Source organism: Seriola dumerili, unplaced genomic scaffold (genome assembly GCF_002260705.1).
Source record: "Seriola dumerili isolate Sdu_G_001 unplaced genomic scaffold, Sdu_1.0 BDQW01000149.1, whole genome shotgun sequence".
Lineage (NCBI taxonomy): Eukaryota > Metazoa > Chordata > Actinopteri > Carangiformes > Carangidae > Seriola > Seriola dumerili.
Window position 1 is genome coordinate 14,506,235 of NW_019174404.1, and position 20,701 is coordinate 14,526,935.

Here is a 20,701-nt window from a genome sequence, read left to right on the forward strand (position 1 = left end):
GGAAGATATTTGTCCCTGAATAGCCCAGTTGAGGGTGTTTTGTTTTTTTTTTCTTTTTTTCTTTTTTCTTACTAATGAAAAGCAACTAAAATAAAGAGTCAAAAAGAAAATTAAAATCATTTCCAAATAATCTAACTTTTGGTCTACCTGACACCCATGAAAACCTTATTATGGTTTAAAAGTCCCTAAAAAATACTTTCTTTACGAATAGCACCGAAATCTAAACTGAAATGTCACACACAGCTCCCTAATTGAATAAACTAAAGTTAGACCATAGATTATGTAACAGGTTGAAAAATAAATGTAAAAGTGAGAAAAAGTTTTTAAAAAGTTAAGACAAGGTGACACTGAGGGCTCAGGGATCAAAAGGCAAGCTTAACCAAGAAAGACATCTCCATAGAAGCTGCCTCCCTCCACCTTCTTGTCTCCAGCCTGGTCAACCAGTTCAGGAAAGTGAGCCCCCACACAGACATTAACTGCATCCCTCACCTCCGCTGGCAGAGACCTCAGTTTCTGTTCATGCTCCTTCAGGGCCTCCTGATTGAGCTGCATACACATGAGGCCAAAAGTCAGTCAGAGGTTAAAAGCTTTTTTAAAGCTTTAAAGCTTATTTTTTATCCGCCAGATGCTAATCATAATCTTTAGAGAAAGGAATTTCTGTACTGACAAGAGGAAGAATAAAGATAAGTGGCACGGATTGATTCTAGATTTCAGAATATATTATAACATGTAACATGCAATGTGCCTGCATTAAGGAAAGTTGTTCAATACTAAGTCAATGATGTTAAATACATATTGCATTGTTTAGCTCTACTGTTTAAAGCAAATAAATTATCCTCATTTGTTGCTTTGTTTTTTAAAGCCTCACTTGAATTCCTCCCACTGCTTCTCGCAGTATCAAAAACTGTATTTGTAAGCTAATACTATGGTGAGACATAAAAACACCCCATCCATCTGGTGTTCAAGCGTCAACCATCTAACACCTCCTTTCTCAATACCAACTGCCAGGGTTTCACTAATTCAAAGCAAAGCACTGTCATTAAAAAGTGCGCTGACATCATATACAGCGGTGGGAGCTTGGTTTGTACTTTCTCAATTGCCTGAACTGGATGTGTCACACTGCAGCACCGTGTACAATCACTGAACGGACACATGGCCAATGTATTTGAAAAACAGGGATTTGTTGTTGGCATAGTTTGCATTTTAGATGCATATACACATGTATGTGTGCAGAAGAATTTACATTTTAATCATACTGTGGCAACAAAACCTATTTACACAGTCACTTTATGAGGGAACACCCACCATTAGAGAGGTTATTAATTTTAATGTCTATTCTCCAATTCTGGGAAAGTGGTCTCAGACTTTTGAACCCAACTGTACATAATATCAATAGATATTGACAGGCTTTGGGATGGATATATATTTACATATGTCTACAATATAAGCATACATGCATATCTATATGGGTTAAACATATGTCAATATATGAATGTTTTCCAGTTTCTAATAGGTTTTATAAATCCTTTTTACATACATGTTTTTATTTTATTATTTCATATATGGAAATTCAATAGCTGTATGTATTACATTTGCGTATGGGTGAGGAACGACAGTCTAAATCAAAATCCGGGAAGATAGTTTTAACAACCAAAAAATTCCCTTCTGTGGGAACGCAAATAACCACGTGCTGGAGGAACTTCTACCCCTGGGAAAAGTTCCTGGACATTGGTCCTTGGAAAATTAAAGTTGCTGCAACTTTTGGTGGAAAAAGTGCCTTAAATCTGCTTTTTGACATGAGGAACCAGGGACTGAATTTAGATGCTGTAGGATAGCTCCAGATGGCAAACACATGCTGCTCATGAGGTAGCACTTTCTGATTGTCAAGGAACCATCAGAGTCTGCGGTGCTGAAACTTGCTTATCGGTAAATCTGACACATTTCCCTAAGAATGTGGAAAATGAACTTTTACTTCCCCCTTTGAACACACAATAAATTGAGTTCCTGTTTTTTGTTCAAAATGAGCTGTAAGTGACAAGAGTGTGTACCTGATTAGTCAGGGTCTTGATTTCTTCCAGTGTAGCAGCCTGTTTCTTCTTCAGAGCCTCTTGCTGCGGGCTGTGATCTGAGGACTGTAACAATACAACGTGTCACTACCGAAAAACATATTGATCTGTGGTTTAAGTCTGTGTGCATATGGTATCAAGTGGGGGATAAAGACTGTTTGCATGTCTATAAGCACTTCAGCCGCTCATGTTTCTCCCTGTGAGCGCATATGTGTGTGCATATCTAGAGAGGAATGCACCCACGGGAAGCAACCGGAGAGAGAGAATCAATACAGTTAAGTCACAACAGGTTGGATTTGTCCAGTTTGGTTACACAGCCCTTATTTCAGCTGGCCATCCAGTACTGAGGCTGTGCTGATCAAACAAGTGATTGTTTTATAAATAGTTGTGGTAATTAATTGGTGAATGTTGATTAAGTAGATCAAAGTGAACTGCAACACAACCCTAATTTGTAAAGGGGGGGGGGTCTGGGTTTTTGTTTTTGTTTTTTCTGCTATCCAAACAGAGCCAACCGGAGAGGAGCAGAGTGAAATAGCCGGGTCTTTAACCCAGATACGACGGGTCTGAATCTTGATGAGCCAACAGAGGAACAGGAGCAGAGCTCAGTGAGTCATCGACCACGCATGGATTAGCCCGCTCCCTGTAAACAGCTTCTGAGTAACGCACAAGCCTGGCCTATGGTCAGGGCCTGCTGCACTTTACTCAGTGGGTAAAAGGTGTCTCTGTGTGTTGGCGTATGTGGGTGTTTTGTGAGTGAATGGGTGTGCATTCTCACGTGTGCTTACAGTTCAACAATGTGTGTGTGTGTGCGTGTGTGTGTGTGTGTGTGTGTGCGTGTGTATCTGTTAGCAACACGTGACTGTATTATATGTGAACATGTGTGCAGATGTATGAAAGGAAAGTACTGTTACATGCCTAAGGTGATTTTTTTTTTCTTCAAATCTTTAGAGACTTGCTGCCTCTCTGTAACCATAGTTACACTGTTAAATACAATAGGTGTTGAACAGACCAGTAGATGTTAGGTGTCAGCTTTGACAGTAATACTTCACATGAACATGTTCAAGGTAGTGAGCTTGTTCACTTTCTTACTGAGAGCCAAATGAGAAGTCTGGTACCACTCTCACAGCTGTACGTTAAACATGTTGCTACAGCTAGCAGCCAGTTACCTTAGCTTGGAGACATTTTGGGAAATATGCTGACAGTAGCTTCATATTCACTGAACAGACATGATGGTGGGAGTGATCTTCAAATCTAACTCTTGGCAAGACTGCAAGAATGCAGTCTTGCCAAGAGTTAGATTTGGATTTGAAGATGGCTCTCACTATGTTGTCTGTTCAGTAAATATGAAGCTACTGCCATTGTATTGTATTTTATTGTATTTTACCTATTCTTTTATTATTCTATTTTATTGTATTTCTATTCTGTTCTTCTATTATTCATTTTTTTTCTTTTTTAAATATTTTATTGTATCTCATTGTCAGCTTTCTGACTTGATTTGATTTGATTTGTCCTTGATTTGTAATCCATACAAAAATCAAAGTGTAAAAATATGAGTCCACAAGTTACTGTTTTATGACTGTTTCCAAGCAAAGCGCGATGAGTTTTTACTTATTGTCACAAACCCCTTTAAGATGAAATTAAGAACAATTAATATCTTAATTAACTAACTTTTAGAGGTGTTTGTTGACAGATCGTATTACCAGACAGAGCCAGGCGAGTCCTTTCCCCCCATTTCCAGTCTTTATGCTAAGCTAAGCTAACCTGCTGCTGGCTGTAGCTTCCCATTAAGACGTGGGAGTGGTATCGATCCTCTGATCTGACTCTCGAAAAGAAAGCAAATAAGCACATTTCACGTAAAAGAAATGTATTCCTTTAATTGTACACATACATGCACAAAACTGCTTTCAACAAGTTTGATAAAAGACGTTTATACTTACTGCACCATCGGACTGACTGTTCTCATCCAACATCTCGGTGCTCATGGCCTTTTTAAGCCTAAGAGAAGATAATTAATCATTTTCAATTAGACCTCTTGTACATGGTGTTAAAAATTCATCAAAACAAACCCGGCTAAATGTGCAGTGCCATGTGGCAGATAAGTAAAAGGCTGAGCTGCTGCTCATCATTTGTCTTCTCACATCTCTTTTCATCTTGGACATCAAGCTGTAATTCAGTCGGAGGAATGGCAGTGAATGGAAACACATACAGTAAGTGAAGGCAAGGTCATGCTAAGAACTCACTTTGCTTTCTTTGATGATGAAGATTTTGAGAGCGTTTTCTTCATTTTATCTTTGGCTTCACTGCAAAATAAGACAGAAACAGAAAGAGAGGACAAAGACAGAAAGTAAGGACTTGATTTGAAATGTAAAAATGAAAAGTTGTCCTATAAACAAGCCTCTTCCTTGAAACAAGAGCTGCAGGGCTGTGTGTGTCCGATGTGACCTTTTCTTTACAGTGATAGAAAGGCTTAAATGCAATATCATGGTGTTTGTGTGGACAGGTAGATGTCCAGGGCTGCCTTGGCTCCCCTGCTGCTGTTTAAACACCTGTTGGATAATGGTTGTCCTGAGATAACCATCCGCCAGCTGGGGACTTGGGATAACACACACACACACACACACACACACACACACACACACACACACACACACACACACACACACACACACACACACACACACCCCATAAGCTAGTCAAGGACATTGGAGGACCCGGACATTGAGGAGAATCATTCACTGTCTGAGGTATTCTCTTTGCAAAATGTCAAATTTTTCACCTCAGATGACACACACACACACACACACACACACACACACACACACACACACACACACACACACACACACACACACACATGGAAAGTGTCACTAAAATCTCAAGGCACAGATTGGACAGACACAGCAAAGCCCTCTCAGTGTGTACAGCATGTCCCAAATGTGTTGTACGTGTGATCACACCTCTCCAGGGTCTTCACTTCACTGGTGTGTCTCTCTGTGGCCAGCTCCAACAGTTTGGCCAGTCTCTGTCACAACAGAAGAAGGAAGTGACACAATCACAGTCAAGATAAAGACAGATAATGAGATGTGAGTCACTCTAACAGTGTCCCTGCCGTGTGATTGATTAAAGTCTTTCTTCTTCAAGCCAAACAAAAGTTCGGCCCCTCTGGTTTTAGGTTTAAGACCTGTGAGTAAGATGCTAACTGTCACCTCACTCCACAGCACTTCTACAGTACGGTCCACACTTTACTGAGGTGGCAACCTTTGAAAAATTACCTGATTGACCCCTCAGTCTCATGCAGATTCAGAGCTTATGCTAAGAGCAGCCCCGAGCACCTAGGTCTGATGCATAATCAATAGAGCGTCTACAGCGCTGGCTGCTTGCCTCTAATCCCCGACACACAGCACAGAGAGGTAAAATCAGGTGCTCCATGAGAGATGTGAATGCATCCTGAACAATGGAGATGAATCCTATTTTAGGGGTGAATCATTAGATATAATAAAGACAGCCAGGGGCAGAGCATGAGGAGAGCACAAGAAAAGAACCAAGTTGGGACAAGGAGCAGATCTTGACTTTTTGATAAGGAAAAAAAAAAAGAAAAAAAGATTGAAAATGCATTTGAGAAATAACTTGAGAAAATAGCTCTTTTGCTACACAGATGAACTATTTCTGTTCAAGACGCCAAATGACTAAAGGACCATTCAATTATGACAATTACAAGTAAAAACCCTGCGTTCAAAGTTTCAGTTTCATCTGCAAAATGTACTTAAGTATAAAAAATAAGACTAATTATTATACATAATAGCCCCTGTGAGACTGTTATATTATTGCCACTGGATTACTATCAGTGATCTATTAGTTGATCAGCTACAGTTTTATGTCAAAGCTCATAATAGTGGAACTGATTTTAATTGCTTTATATATTATTGGGTTGATTTAACCTACAATAATCCATCATATTTTTTCAAATGATAATATATGTTGATGGTACTACCGGAGTCAAATAGTTTAGTGAAGTAAAAAGCACAATATTGGCCTTTGTTAAGGAGAGGACGTTGAGAGCAACACTTGGGAGCAGCAGAACAAGCTGGTGACATATTATCACATCATAAAGAAAGATTTCTTGTGTTGTTGTGACTTAACTTGTACGAAACATGAAATGTAAGTCCAATATTCACTCTCCTTTTAGCTCTGTTTTCATCTCCACCAACTCTTTAGCTGATAAATGCTCCACTGTGTTCACCAGCTATTCGCTAACTTGACCGGTCTGCTGTCTGGTGCTGATGAGAGCGGTGAGACTGAGCCAGAGCAGCAAATATACAGGCAAGAAAAACCAAAACAATGAGCTGAAAGGCTTTAAAACACCTTGTAGAGTTGAGAGGAACTAAAAGTGGGTGATAATTCTCTGCGGGTTTGTAACTGCCAGTGACTGCTTTCACATGTACTGATGTGATCAATTGTTATTGTGAAAATATTGATATTAGAGCAGCTTTAAGGCACAGGGTTTGAGGAAATATCCTGAGGTACTTCCAAATAGTGATGACTTTTTTTTATTATTATTTTGAATGGGGGACAAAACTTTTCTCTGAGTGGACTTTGAAAATTAATCTATATTTTACAAACCTCTGTAGCAAACTGTTCTTTCTTCTTCTTCAGCTGATCGTTCTGCTCCGTCCACAGAGCTTGCAGCTCGACCTGCATTTTCTCTTTCTGCTCCTTCACCTGCTCCGTCTTCACGCTGGAGTCTGAAGTGCCTCCCCCGCCCCTGCAGGGCACAAAATATGACACAATAGGACATATGCAAGGGGAATAGAATTATGGACTAACAGCCACTACCCCTCCAAGTAGAGAAATAATGGTACAACCATGCAGTTACTGGAAATCCTATAGAGTGATGCTCCTGCGGCCTTGAATAATACGTTTCATCCTGAGAGCTTTGTGTGGAAGACTAATATCCATATTCATTTAGGTGTTCTCTTCATCCTCTAATATTCTGCTTCAGACAGAAAAACACATTAGCTGAGGAATATTCTCCGTGCTTCCAAATATAATCTCATTAATAACACTGACCAAAACAACAACAACTTCATTAGTGAGTCAATATTAATACGCTGTAGAATTCACTGCTGCTTTAAAGGAAACACAGCAGTTTTTGGTGAATGACTAAACGTAAACAATTGGACAGATGGGTCCCCTTGCTCTGAAATGATAACGTGACAGCGCTCCTCAATCAACACTATCCAAGCCGCTTTTGTCAGGCATGTTTTTCCCCGTCCATATTTCAGCTTGAAACTAATAATAAAACACAAAATGACAACAAATAGGAGAAAAAAAATCCCCTCTCACTCTTTTTTCTTTAGAGAGGTTTTCTTCATCATGGCCTTAAAGGAGTCAGAGCATTTCTGAATCAGGTCCTCTCCTTTTTTCTGATACTTCTTTTCGGTTTCTTTCATCTCTTTCTCCTGACGCTTGATGACCTTCAGATAGTTCTTGTGCTGTGTCAGTTCCTCAGTAGTCACAGTCGAAGGCTCTGCAGCATAAACACACAGGGGTTTGTTGTGAGAATCCTCTGGCTTGTGTTGGCAGCAGTTGTGCATTCATAATAAATCCGTTCAACACAAAAACACCTCTAAATTGGCCTGTGTTTTACCTTTTTCCTAAAGTGTATTGACAGTAGAGACACTGTGATGAGCACAGCACATGAAGCATTTCACTGTTACCTTCACTGCACGCCGGCAGCTCAGATGAGTCATTCAATCCTGCAGACTCTGGCAATGCGCTCGCCGGACAGGGCACGACCACAGCAGCAGCAGCAGCAGCAGCAGCAGGCTCTCCTGAAGCCTCCTCTGTGCCTGCTTTATCATCTGAAGCAGGCTCAGGGTCAGTGCTGGAGTCATTTACCGGTTCATCTTTGGTTTCGGGAGCTGCCTCTGGCTCTGAGGGCGCTTCTTTTTCAGAGGCAGCCTCCGGGGACGCTTCTTTTTCAGGGGCAGCTTCCTCCTCAGGGGAAGGAGTGACTTCAGGAAGGGGGTCAGATGTTCCTGCATCTGGTGCTGGATCTTCAGCAGCAGCAGCAGCAGCTGTGTCAGGAGTTTGAGGAGGCTCTGCTGCAGGCTGTGGAGTATCTGTTTTGTTCACTGCCTCTTCTTTAGCTTCTTCTGCACTTGTTTCTGGAGCAGACTGGGACGATTGGTCAGTGGCATCAACAGGCGGTGTCGGTTCAGATGCAGCCTTTTCTAAGGGAAGCAGAAATGTTCAGTGATCAAATACAGAGACCTGTTTCAAGAGGGTCATACTAAAGCTGAACTCTGAACTGTGTCCCCTTCACAAGCTTTCTTACCCACGACGGAGGCTTCACTTTCCTTAGCTTTGTCTGTGGGGGTTTCGGCCGCAAGAGGCAACTCGTAGGGGGAAATGTAGTCAGCTGACGACTGCGTGGGCACAAAAAAGGACGGGAACATCACAATCTAACAGGCCTGGTCGTCTTCCAAGAATTTCATTAGTGCTGTTAAGGTTTTATAGGGGAACTGAGGACATTAGTGATATGTCAATTTTGGTGGATTATGGCTGAGCAGCTTTTCATTACCTCCTTTGGGGTCTTTGTTGTCTTCTCTGTGCCCTTTGTTGGGTTAAATAAGGCATCTGTGAAATCTGAGGGAGAATCAAATACATCAGTGTGCAGTAAGGCAATAATTTGCCATTTAAAATTTACCAAACTGAAAAAAAAAAAAAGCTGTATGCTTCCGGACATCCTTTTTAAATCTAGCCAGGATCTTGTCCCTGACTATCACTCTGACAGCATGAATTCAATTACAGCAGAGGTTGTTTTTTTTCTATTCTTTCACAAAAAGAGAAAAAGTGAAGAGCCAAGCACCTGCAAAGGCAGCAGGGATGTAGTCCTTGACCTCGATGTAGACAAAGAGAGCGGGCAAAGTGAGCGGCAAGTTGCTCTCACTGCGCAGGCAGATGTGATGGAAGCCTGCAGGGCATAAAACAAACCACTGTGAATGAAAAACAAGGCAGCAGCTCCCCTGATCCAGTGGCTGGCTAAAAGAAGTTAGCAAACACTCCGAGGCCTTGGATGACTCAGTGAAGCTTTAAATTATGTAGATTAGATGAAACATGACGTAAAGTGTTTTTTTTTTTTTTTTTTTTGCTTTTTTTTTCACTGACCTGATTGGATGGCATCAAGTGGGATGATCCTGTGTGCCAAGAATTTACCGTTCTCCTCATGGACTACGATTCTTAGAGAGGCCATTTCTGGGAGCAGGATCTATTCAACAACAAATATATTAAGACCAACAGCAGCACAGCAGGTTGTAATGGCCGAGCTGTCACAAACACATTCACCCTCATATCAGAGCATGTTTAGAGCACCTTCTCAAAAACAAAAGGCTCCTCATTCCACACAGGGTTAATGGCGTTGGGCGTGCTGGACCACTTGGTGCGATATTTCTTTTTGGGGTCTCCCGGCAGCCCGATCACCTCCACCTCCACCCCTGTTTTCACGCTCTTGTCAGACAGAAACTGACCCGAATAGATCTAGAGAGAGATGAATAAGATTTGATGACATACATGTGCGAGCTGGTTGAGGTTATGGATGTGTCCTGTTGTGTGGATCCATGTTCAGGACACAGTGGATATAAATAGAGCTCAGGGTTTTCACTCATGCGGAGTCTGCTGAATACCAGGAACTATTTATCAGTCGCAGCAGGAAGCTTGTATTATCACAGACTCTGAATTGAAACTAGAGAGAAAACCAAGTGAACATGGCTGCACACACATACACACACACACACACACACACACACACACACACACACACACACACGCACACACACACACACAAACAAACACAGACTTCCCAAGGCTATTGAGGGTAATTTTATTGCTCAGTTTAGAGGAGCAAAAACAGCTGTCAGCTCTACACATATAGCACAGTTGGTTCATCCGTTTCCCTACAATGCAATAAATGATGCAGCTTTAATGTATAAACAATTTTAACTGCAGATTTAAAGTCATTATTTACACCTTGAATTGTTGCCTTCTTGTATTTCTATTCCACAGAACCTGGCAGGCCTACGCCAAACACACTGCATGGGTGGTTAAAGTCAGAGGGGCATGATAATGACAAGGCCGTGAACCTGCCTTTATGGTCAGCGTGCTTGCCACAACCGTGTCAATCCTGTCACAGAAAGGGTCAAACTTCTTGTCGCTGCGGCGCAGGACATCGTGCTTGAGGAGGTAACCCGTTCTGCCGTTGAACTCAAACAGAGCCATGTTCAGCTGCATGGGGAAATCTGGAAATAGACACAAAGCAGCCAATTCATGCCCCCCTTCTCTCCGGCACAAGGAGGAGCAGTGAGCATTTGGGACGCACAGGACAGCAGAGGTCTGTGCAGCTCAAAGAGGTGCAACACTGACCCGCTGTGGTGAAAAGCAGAAGCTCAGGTCTTAGAACAGAGCAAATGCATTTTAAGTACGTCAGAATCAATAAGTGATTAAACAAGAACTGCAAATGCTTACATGCTTTCATGCCCTGCAACACATTTATGACATTTTGGGTGGTTATCATGCGTGAATGCATTGAGTGTCCATTTCTACCCATGGTCTGGTAGTTGAGCGCCACCATCTGGCAGCCTGCATTCCAGAAAGGCTGTGGGCTGTAATTGGATGAGTCCATCCTTGTTCCTTTGGGGTAAATCCTGCTCATCTGCCTCTTATTGTATCTGAGAAAGATGGTTAAAGAAGCACAATGTTACATCTCTGTATTTTGTATGTGAGCCAATATATTCTTATGACAAAATAAAGCCACATATCTATGTTCTCATTTGAACATAGTTTGTTTTGGTTTTGGTTGTTTTTTTTTGGGAGCTTAACAGTCTGCAGCACTCTTAAAGGATACTCCACAAATTCAACAGCAGTCTTGGAAATCATTGCCTCCCCTTTGGTCTCCACAAAAGATGAGATGACGTAACTCTTGTTTTTCTCTGTGAAGGAAGAAAATAGGAATCAGGAACTTCATAACTCGCTCCAACTTTGATTTGTTTACTTGTGATTTTTTTTTTTTTTTTAAGTGTATGTTGTTAAACCTATTTGTCTGAGTTTGGGTTAAATTTATGTGGCAAAGACATACTTCTGGCATTGTCAAAAGAGATGAATTTGCTGGGCTGGATGTAGTTGACCAGGGATGACATTGCCTCGTACGCTGTCACTTCTTGTCCAGCTGTGCCCTGTGGGGGATTGACAGGAAGTCAACTGAAGTTTGAACTGTTCTAGCCGGACGCAGATGACATATCTCATCCTACTACCTCATCTGATGTCTTCATTTTCTCCTCATCCTGTTCCTCTGCGTCTTCTTGCTCCTCGTTCTCCTCCACAGCTGCGTCGCCCTCTGGTTAAATATATAAACAAAATGTCAGTAAACTCTAAAAATAACTACACAGGCCTATTTCTAATCTGTAATCTGATTCGGCTCAGTGTCTTTCTCGTCCACCTTGGTTCTCCTGGGTGCTGGGTGCTGCGTTTGCGGGATCCTGAGGAGTGCTGTTTGTGACCTGGGTGGGTGCAGCTGTGGTTGTGGTAGTGGTTGTGGTAGTGGTTGTGGTCTGGTCGGTGGTGGCTGCTGAGGTGGTTTTCTTAGTCTGGGCTGGTTTTTCGTGGCTGCCCTTCTTGTTCTTGATGAGGATCTTGCCCATGAGCTCAGATGGGCTGGGGATCTGCTGGCCTGGCTTCAGCTGGATTTCAGACACAAAGAGAAGAAGAAAGAAAAGTATGTGGTCATGGCTGTTGCTACCACTGAGGACACAAAAGAATGTCCACATTATTTCTTTTTTATTAGAAATACGCTCATTTGAATTAAGTAGGAATATCCATCAACACTCATGTTTGCATGGCAGTGTACAAACACACACACAGCTGAGTGGAGGTGAATACACGTTAGCTGTTACAAATGACTATCAGATATATAGTGGCTGGCTGGAGTATGTGAGCCAATAGGATCATGTCTAGCAGAGGTAAGAAAGAGGACAAACATGAAAGTTGAACTTTGTCATTCCTTCATGTTAATGCGGTTACTCTGCAGACTTCAGCTGAGTCACACAGCATAACATGATAATGCTTTATCTGATTTATCAGACAAAGTGTTCTGTTTAACAAATCCCCATATACAAACTTTATCTAACTCTATTATTTTGACAGTGAGCTGTGTTGCAGCAGTGCACTCACAGGGTATTTGTCCAGCGGCTCTGTTAGCAGGGCATCACCAAATATGGTTTTGCAGTAGTTGGCCATCTTCTCCTGCTGTTTCACCCTGTAACAAAGCAGAGACGCATCTGTTACTTTACACTGTTACTGCCAGAATGACATCCTTAATATTTTCCATCAATACACCATTTGGTATAATGGCATCAGACCATTATTACCTTATTACATTGTGCTAATAGCATTACATGGCATGAGTTCATGGAAAAGCTCTTACGAGTCGACGTGGTTCTCGAACGAGAGGATAACAGGGTACTGTGAGGTCTTGAAGGCGCTCTCAGCTATGGCCTCAATCACATCCTGTCACACATCACAAAAAGAGATGTTGGTTTTAGTTTTTTTTGTTGTTGTTTTTTTTTTTTTAAAGGATTCATTCAACAAGACTTTTATATGAATTAGATTTTTTAAAAAAAGGTTAAAGCTGCAGAAATCACAAACAAGCAGATGACACAACAGCAACCAGGAGAAAAAAGATGGGTACAAAGAGAATAAAATCATAGAAAGGATGTGTGGCAGACAGACGGAACCAATCATGACTTTTCTCCCAAAAGATGAAGGGAGACAACTGCAGAACTATTGCTTCTATGCAGAGGACCTGAAGGCAGCTCCAAACCTATCACATCCAGAGGCTGACAGTAAACTGAAGTGAGGTGTTGCGTCCGGGCCCCTGGGACAGTGGTGCTCTGGCTGCCCTTAAATGGAAGTGTTGAGTGCGAGAGGATGAAGAGGATGACGGGGATGCTTGCCTGCCCAGGGTGTGTATGTGTGTGTTTGTGTGTTACTGTGTCCTTTTCAGCCTTCACACTCTTTTGCTCTTTAATGTGCACATGGATGTGAATGAAAGGTAAGCAGAGAATATATAGGCTTATCATGTACCCATGATACATTGTGGCACTCTGAGTGTATACAAGACGATGTCATATTGAGACAATGCAAACTGCGCTCACAGAAAATGGCCCAAGATGTGTGATAAACAAGAGCACGCAAGTATTCTGTGGAAGTGGGAAGAACTTCAACCGAGAATTGTTATGAATCAGCTTAATTCTCTGGGTTGAGTTGTTTTCTACTGCTATTTATACTCCTCATAAGTATATATTTAAGTTTAGCTGTCCCAGAAATATGCAATAACAATCATAGCATATGATTTTAACATGTACCAAAATCAATCAGATACTAAAGTGTAATCAAGCCTCTGCACTAAAACATAAAAGAATAAGTTTGACCACTGTTAATGGAACAGATGGGAAATTAATGGTGAAAACAGAACACTAGTAATTTCTTTTCAGTATATTCATTTCACAGTTAAAATAATATGTTATAAATGTTATTGTATATTTCACATGAAGCTAATCTTCAGTAGAAATTGATTATAAATGGTAACTTGTGTTGTATCTTCCAGATAGGAAATGAATAGTGGAAATACAACAGGTTAAGGGTTAGATATAGAGTTTTTGACTGTGCAATGAGAGGAGGTGAAAATAAAGTTAATTTCAAGTGAAAAAAGTGAGAGAGTTATTATCAAAAATCTGAAAAGAACTTGGCCTTTTGGCATGCACTTTTAAGGCAGTCCCTAACTTCAGTTTGTCTACTGCCAAGCTGAGCATGGTCCCAGGCTTGATCATGAAGTAAAATAACACAAATATTACTGAAACAATATTTCAGCAAAAATTCTATTCCAGTATCATGTTGTTTGTGTGTGCTCAGACTGCATTGTCTGTTCATGTCTGAACAATGTATTTGTATTTGTTTACAGTGTGCAACATCAGGAAGGGTTCAGAAATCATTAGGTAATGTATGAAAGTGATGCAAACTAAACACCTTGAAGAGGATCTCCGTTGTCATGGTGAAGCCATGGGTAATGATGGGCTCTTCATCTGGAGGTTTGCCCTTCCAGCAGTCCAGCTCCAGACACCGGCAGCCGGACAGCAGACACTGACGGTACATCTCCGGAGAGGACACACCGGAGAACTGACCAGCTGCAGGGCGACAGACAGGAAGTCTCAGAAAAATCTCCCAACATGCCCCAAAAACGATCCTTACAGTTGCATGTCAACGTACAAATAGACTGTGCAGTATCTCTTAGGAATAAGGTACATGGATTTATGAGCTATAATCAAACTGGTGCATGTGACCTGTCAGGTATGTGTTGTGGGAGGACTTGATGAAGTAGTGGGGTATGGGTTGGGTCATTTCCTGACACTTAGCCAGCCTGTCCTGCACCACAACCGATGTCTCCGACCCCATCAGGTAGAACAGAAGACCTTCTGGAGAGATCAGGCCTGAAGATGAACAAGAAGCATTTAAACCAAAAATATAATTATGAAGCTGTGTGAATTGCCAGTCCTCCATATAACAAACTTGTCATTGATGATTCTAACCTCTGTTGGTATTGTTAGAACAGGGTTCATATTTGTCGATCAGAGCTTTGATCTGGTCCTGCCGCAGACGTGGAAAAAGCTCCTCGTTGAGCCGGGAGTCCCTCTGTTTCTCGTTGAGAAACTTGGTGAAATTCTCCTTTGTCATGGTGGGTTTTGTGGAGCTGAAGAGCGCAGTAAGACGTGACAGTTACATCAGCGCTTGCACATGGCGTTTCTCATGCCGATCACACACCGCTGCCCCCCACCTGAGCCTGTGCCAGGTAGCTAATGCATGAGTTGGAGGCTCAAACTGGCCAAGCATAAGGCCTGTATAATGTAATTTACACCGGGCGTTTGTGGCTTTGTGCTACCAAATTAGAATACGTATTAAGAATTTTTGAATATTTGAATGCCAGATGAGTAAGTTTAGAGCTACATAATGATGATAGAAAATAGTCATAAAAAAATATATATTTTGTTTTTTTTTGGGGGGGGGTAGAAAAGGTCTCAAAAAGGTAAATGCAAGATAGAAAATAATTATAAGAATAAACTATATGTAAAATAGCCAAACTATAGGTGTGTATCTGAATTAATAACATGATATACAATAAAGGATATAAAATGATAAATTGAGGATTATTCAGTCGTATCAGATGATAATCAGTGAAGTAAAAGAGGTCGACTCACTAAGAAGTGAAGATCTCGTAGATCTCTGGCCGTGGGCAGAGATGCGTCAGAAAGGCCTTGAAGGCAGCCTCAGTGAACACATCAGGCTTCATGGTGTCATGCTGAAATGTGAACACATGATATCAACATCAGATGATTCTTCCAAAGATTATCAAAAATTATTTACTATCGCAAAAATGTGGTCTTATTTCACAATAATCACGCAATTGGACTGTTACATTATAGTAAGATATTTCAATGGGAAGTCCGGGGTCACAGTCAAAGGTCACAGCAAACACCAGCACATTAAAGGAAGAGGTGACAGGAAGTGCATTTCCTCTGGACAAAGGTGTAGTTTCTAACCTTTCCTTTAGGGAGGTGCGCTGATGCTAAGGCACTTTCCACCCTCTTCTTATCCGCAGGGAACATCTTGTAAATACTGAGAGAAGACACAGTGAAAGATTGAGTGGGAAATATGGAAATCCATACAAACTAACCACTGCTCGTCATCCTACACCTTCAGAAGGCTGCACTCTAACCTACTTTTTCACCGGGATCTTGCCGTCCTTGTTGGTGTGAAGAGAGATGCGGACGTACCTAAGATTTACAGAGTTACACATGATGAAATGAAGTGGTGCGGTGTTCACTCAGCATCTACAAGCTCAAGTGACCGACTGATGTGATGTTCACTTACATTTTATCCAGGAAGACTTGTCTGCATGCATTGTTTCTTGCAGCGTTGTAGGCAATTGCAAGAATGTCATTTGCCCAGTTCTGATGTGCATTTCATGACAAAAACAAAAAGCAATGTTACACTCAGTGTCAACATGAATTGTGCTTGATCTGTTATTAGCTCTGAAAGGATTATAAAGGCTTTTAAATTGACACAAACTTACCACTAGAGGGCATTAACATAATAGCACCTCAGGAAATGAGAGTGGTGCATGTTGCGTTTGAACAAAACACAATTGTGGTTTCATTACAGTTGATTAAATCCGGGTATTGGAGTCATAAAGTCTAATAAAGACTAAAAGGGAGAGAGGGTGCGCTGTAATGGAGGGGGAATCAAAGCTTCATTGTATACTGGCTAATGACCGGTGGCTGTGTGAGAACAATCAGAGGGGATCAGTGACAGAAGGGAAGGATTGTAAACAGCTAGAGGAAGGACAGAGAGCCAGTAACACACAGACTCAGTGTATACAGTGGTTTATTACCTGTGTCACTTTCTCCTTTGAGGCAAAGAAGTTGTAGTAAGTCAGATTCACTGTGTCCATGCCTGAGACTATGGTCAGGGTTTTGGCGAGATGGTTGCTGTCTGGAAAGTCCAGGTTGAACACGTTGCGAACTTTGGGGTGCTGTTCAGAGCAAAGAAACGAAGAGAATGAAATTATGCAAAAATACCCCCGCAATGTGTTTCATAACAAAGTAGATATCAGTGTTTCTCTGTCAATTAGCTATTAAATTTATATATATATGTATTTATATATAATTTTCATCCTTGGTTTACTTAAAAATCACATCTGAAACACTTGTTCTCTACACTGATTGGACACCTGGGAGTTTGTTCAACACAGGCAAATGTGCTGACCAGGACATGCAAACATATGCATATCCACACAGACTTGTGTGCACACACAAACACACACACACAGAAGTAAGACCAGCATTTTAGGCACCGCTCTCCTATATATGATATTCTACAATCAATCCCTTCTATCTGCTACTTCCAGAAGTGCAGAGCTGACATCAGCAGTGAAACCACTTTCCCAAAACTCCTCAGGGGCCCGAGAGGAGGATGTGCCTCCAACAGCACCCTAACTGGGACGACGCACTGCTCTGGGCTCTCCCTAAGGGAAGCAGATTTCAGATTTCCTCTCAGTGAGGGATGACGATGGTTACATACTCCAACTCTCTGTGGAGGCCAGCGAGGGCTTTCAGCTATTGACTAAAAAAATCAAAACACACACACAAGCTCGCTCACAGAAATCTCAGATCATGACTCAGTGTGTGTTTATGTTTGTCTATGTGAGCATCTGTTTGTTTCTGCAGCAGGGGTAGGTAAGGTAGCCTGAGCGCTTGTGTCCATTGCCATTTTTTTGCAATGCAAACATGCCTCTCATACTAATGGGCAAACTAAAGGCTTGACACTGTATTTGCATGCCTGCAGAGATTCTTACACAACGAACACACCAGCTTGACTTGATTATTAAATCAGATTACACGTTATTACAATAAATACCAATACTGTACTCACTTTGGGAAGTTTTGCATGTTTTCCTATTCGGGTATCTCTGATGGTGGCAACATCCAGGAACGTTGTTTCCTAGAAACAAGAAGCAGAGAATCATTTCAACATGCAGGCGCCTGTCCAAATATGGATTGAGATACAAGTCCTCCTTTGGCAAAGTGCAAAAGCTATGGGATTTACTTTGTTTGTGTGAGGACTGACCCATCATGCAGGAAAGTGTGGTGATGCTTTTCCATTTAAAATGCACACGAACACTTAATAGTCAACGACAGTGTGCCAGTAGCGGCTGACATTTAGTGTTGGCTTCACTGGTTTTGTGATGTGAAAACCAGAGGGGGCCTCAGTGACAGAGAGAAAGAGAAAGAGAAATGGAGCAACAAAGAGAAATAGCTCTTTCTCCATCGAGTGCATCACAGTTCAGCTGCAGCAGGATGGTGAGCCCACATCAGCACCGATCAATAATCTCCACAAGATGATGGGATCGGAAGGTGCAATGCAGCTCTGAGCTATCCCACAGCTTTTAACAGATCCTAATCACAGCACATTACACACATTGTGGTTGCTAATCATTGAAACATGACCACTCCTCACTGGTGTATGTTTTAATCGGTCAGATTGTTGTTTGTCTGATGCATGAAAAGCCATTTCATCTCTATCACCCGCTGAATTGGAGTCCACACTGCCTGACATTTTTCTTTTATAGACTTTTAATATTGATTACCTTGCTTTGGTTGATCCAGTAGACATAAAAACCTTTCGGATCCATCTTCATGGTGACAGGAACGGTCTTTGTGGAGTCCTTGATGGAGACAAGGGAATTGGTGTCCACACATTTTGGACATTTACTGAGTTTCAACCTCTGGAAAAGAGCTGCTTGATGCTGTTGTGCTGATGTTAAATGATGTCATTTAAACTAGAGGACTACATTGATTTTCCTTAGAAACAATTAAAGTACTGAACATCTGTGTTAAAGTTGAACAGTTAGAATTAAACGAAACTTCCTATTGCTCATCAGGCAATGACAACTCTGTTGAAATGAAAATAACATGACATGACTGTTGATACTCACCAGTTCTGATTTACTTGAAATATCCACTCACCTCTGACCACTTGGTAAATCTGTCGCCTTTGACCAGGTAGTCTTTGACCTCTGGAGGTTCCAGAAAGTATCTTTTCTTATTCATCTTGTCCTTCTAGCCCTCTGGCCTTTGTTGCAGTTTAAAGGTACGGCTGGAATATATGCACTGTGTGGACTTCCACCATGGTCATAACCGCCTACTATCTCTTGAGTAGACTCTGACTGTACACAGGATGCACCACGAGAAATATGCATTGCAAATTAAGATGAAAAAAAAAAACAAACATGTAACATGACTAAAGGTGGATGTGCTGCTGTCAAACTGCCTGTAGAGCCGGAGACAGCGTAAGAGAAAAGATTGATATCAAAGGGTTAGTTCATACAGATTACAAAAAGAAAACATACTCACCTCATATCCAGACAGGTAACAGCTTTAATTCTAAATGGAGGTGAAATATTGTCTGTTTGTGGTGCTTAAAGAAAACATTTAAATCTGTTCCAAAAACAGCATCTTTATCAGTCCACAGACATCACTACAAACAGGTTTTACATCTGAACTGCTTTCTAGTGGCAGCCCTTTGTAGTCCACATAAAAAGTGTTGACACTGTGCAGAGTTATAGAGAGACTGTTTCTAGATAGACGTGTTACTGTTTAATTTTTTTCTTGTGGTTTTTCAGTTCTGAACTAAAACAAAATTCCCATCAACTCAATTTTATTAAGCATAATTTCACAAATACAACCAGAAGTATGTTAATAACAAGACGCTGCTAGATGTAGCTGAGAAGATGTTTTATTTGTAGTTCGGGTGAACTGGCCCTTTAACAGGTGACTTTTCTCATAAATTGTCATTGTGAGGGTGTATTTACTCTATTTGATCGTTTCCTTGTTCAGTGTAAATAAATGGCTCCGCTCCACGGATAGTACTGTTGTTTATGAACAGCAAATCACCTGGAATTTATTTAGTTATCAGCTTATTATTTTATCAAATGCTGCCACAGATATCTGTCCGTGGTCATAATGAAGAGTCCTTTATTTACACCAACTGCTCTTTCAACAAAAGACTCTCTGTCATTTGGATATCATTCAAATAAATCTTCAGAGCATGCAATATCTAATGCAAATGCTCAGCCAGCCAGGAACCACAGGAGTGACATCTGGTGAAACACCACAGGCTCTGTTTAGTTAAGATGCTGATGATCTTTATCATAACTTTTTTTTTTTTTATTAAAAAGGTCTAAAACATATATCACCACCATATAGGTATATGTTTGTCTCCTCTACACATGTAGACATCATTTACAGTTAGATAAGAGTCATATTTGCGGCAGCAGGATTGGCTGCAGTGTTGAAAGGATTTGTTGTGCGACAACCAGGTACAATGATCCGCTTTGTAGGGATGTTCCTACACAGTCCCGTGTAATGTTATTTTACTTATTTAAGAACTTTGGATGCTGGAAACATGATCCAGTGTATATTCCATGAATATTTAACATCTACATATAATGTATACTGATTAGAGTCAAGCTGATGTGAGCCAATATTCTTTAGGTACATGTATGAAGGAGAAATCTACATTTGTGCTTTTGAGTAATTGTATTATTTTTGTTCGTTTTGTGTTGATTAATACAGTGGCAAGAAAAAGTAAGCAAACCCCTATTACAACCCTAATTATCTGGTCAGACCTTCATCCAAGTTACTATTATGAACAAACACAATCTTTTTTAACTGATGACGCACAAATCATTGTGTTGTTCTTGTCCAAATTGAAAACACTCAAATATTCAAAGTGTTGGTTAGAAAAAGTATGCGAACCCTTTGCTAATGACACGAACTGATACTAACTGGAGTCAGGAGTTGTCAAACCTGGAGTTCAATCAATGAAACAAGGTGGGGTTGGAGCTACTTTGACTTATGAAGGACACTTAAACATTTTGAGTTTACAATTCAAGCATCTGCTGATGTGAACCACACCTCGCAAGAAGAATCACGATCAAGAACTGTTGTTTTGCATAAAGTTGAAAGAGT

General features: G+C 41.1%; 1 protein-coding gene across 1 annotated transcript; it reads right to left on the minus strand.

The window, feature by feature from the left end:
- Positions 1-375: 375 nt before the first annotated feature.
- On the minus strand, positions 376-18,781 carry plcb2 (phospholipase C beta 2). Its single transcript, XM_022751060.1, is given in 32 exon segments — positions 376-546; positions 2,049-2,153; positions 4,004-4,061; positions 4,307-4,366; positions 5,024-5,088; positions 6,687-6,828; positions 7,410-7,632; positions 7,784-8,299; positions 8,404-8,494; positions 8,650-8,714; positions 8,938-9,042; positions 9,237-9,336; positions 9,441-9,605; positions 10,212-10,363; positions 10,668-10,792; positions 10,969-11,053; positions 11,200-11,296; positions 11,375-11,457; positions 11,560-11,800; positions 12,291-12,375; positions 12,544-12,626; positions 14,145-14,302; positions 14,459-14,605; positions 14,705-14,865; positions 15,371-15,471; positions 15,713-15,788; positions 15,893-15,946; positions 16,044-16,123; positions 16,564-16,704; positions 17,604-17,672; positions 18,319-18,396; positions 18,698-18,781. Coding segments are annotated over 32 exon segments (3,966 nt in total).
- Positions 18,782-20,701: the final 1,920 nt, after the last annotated feature.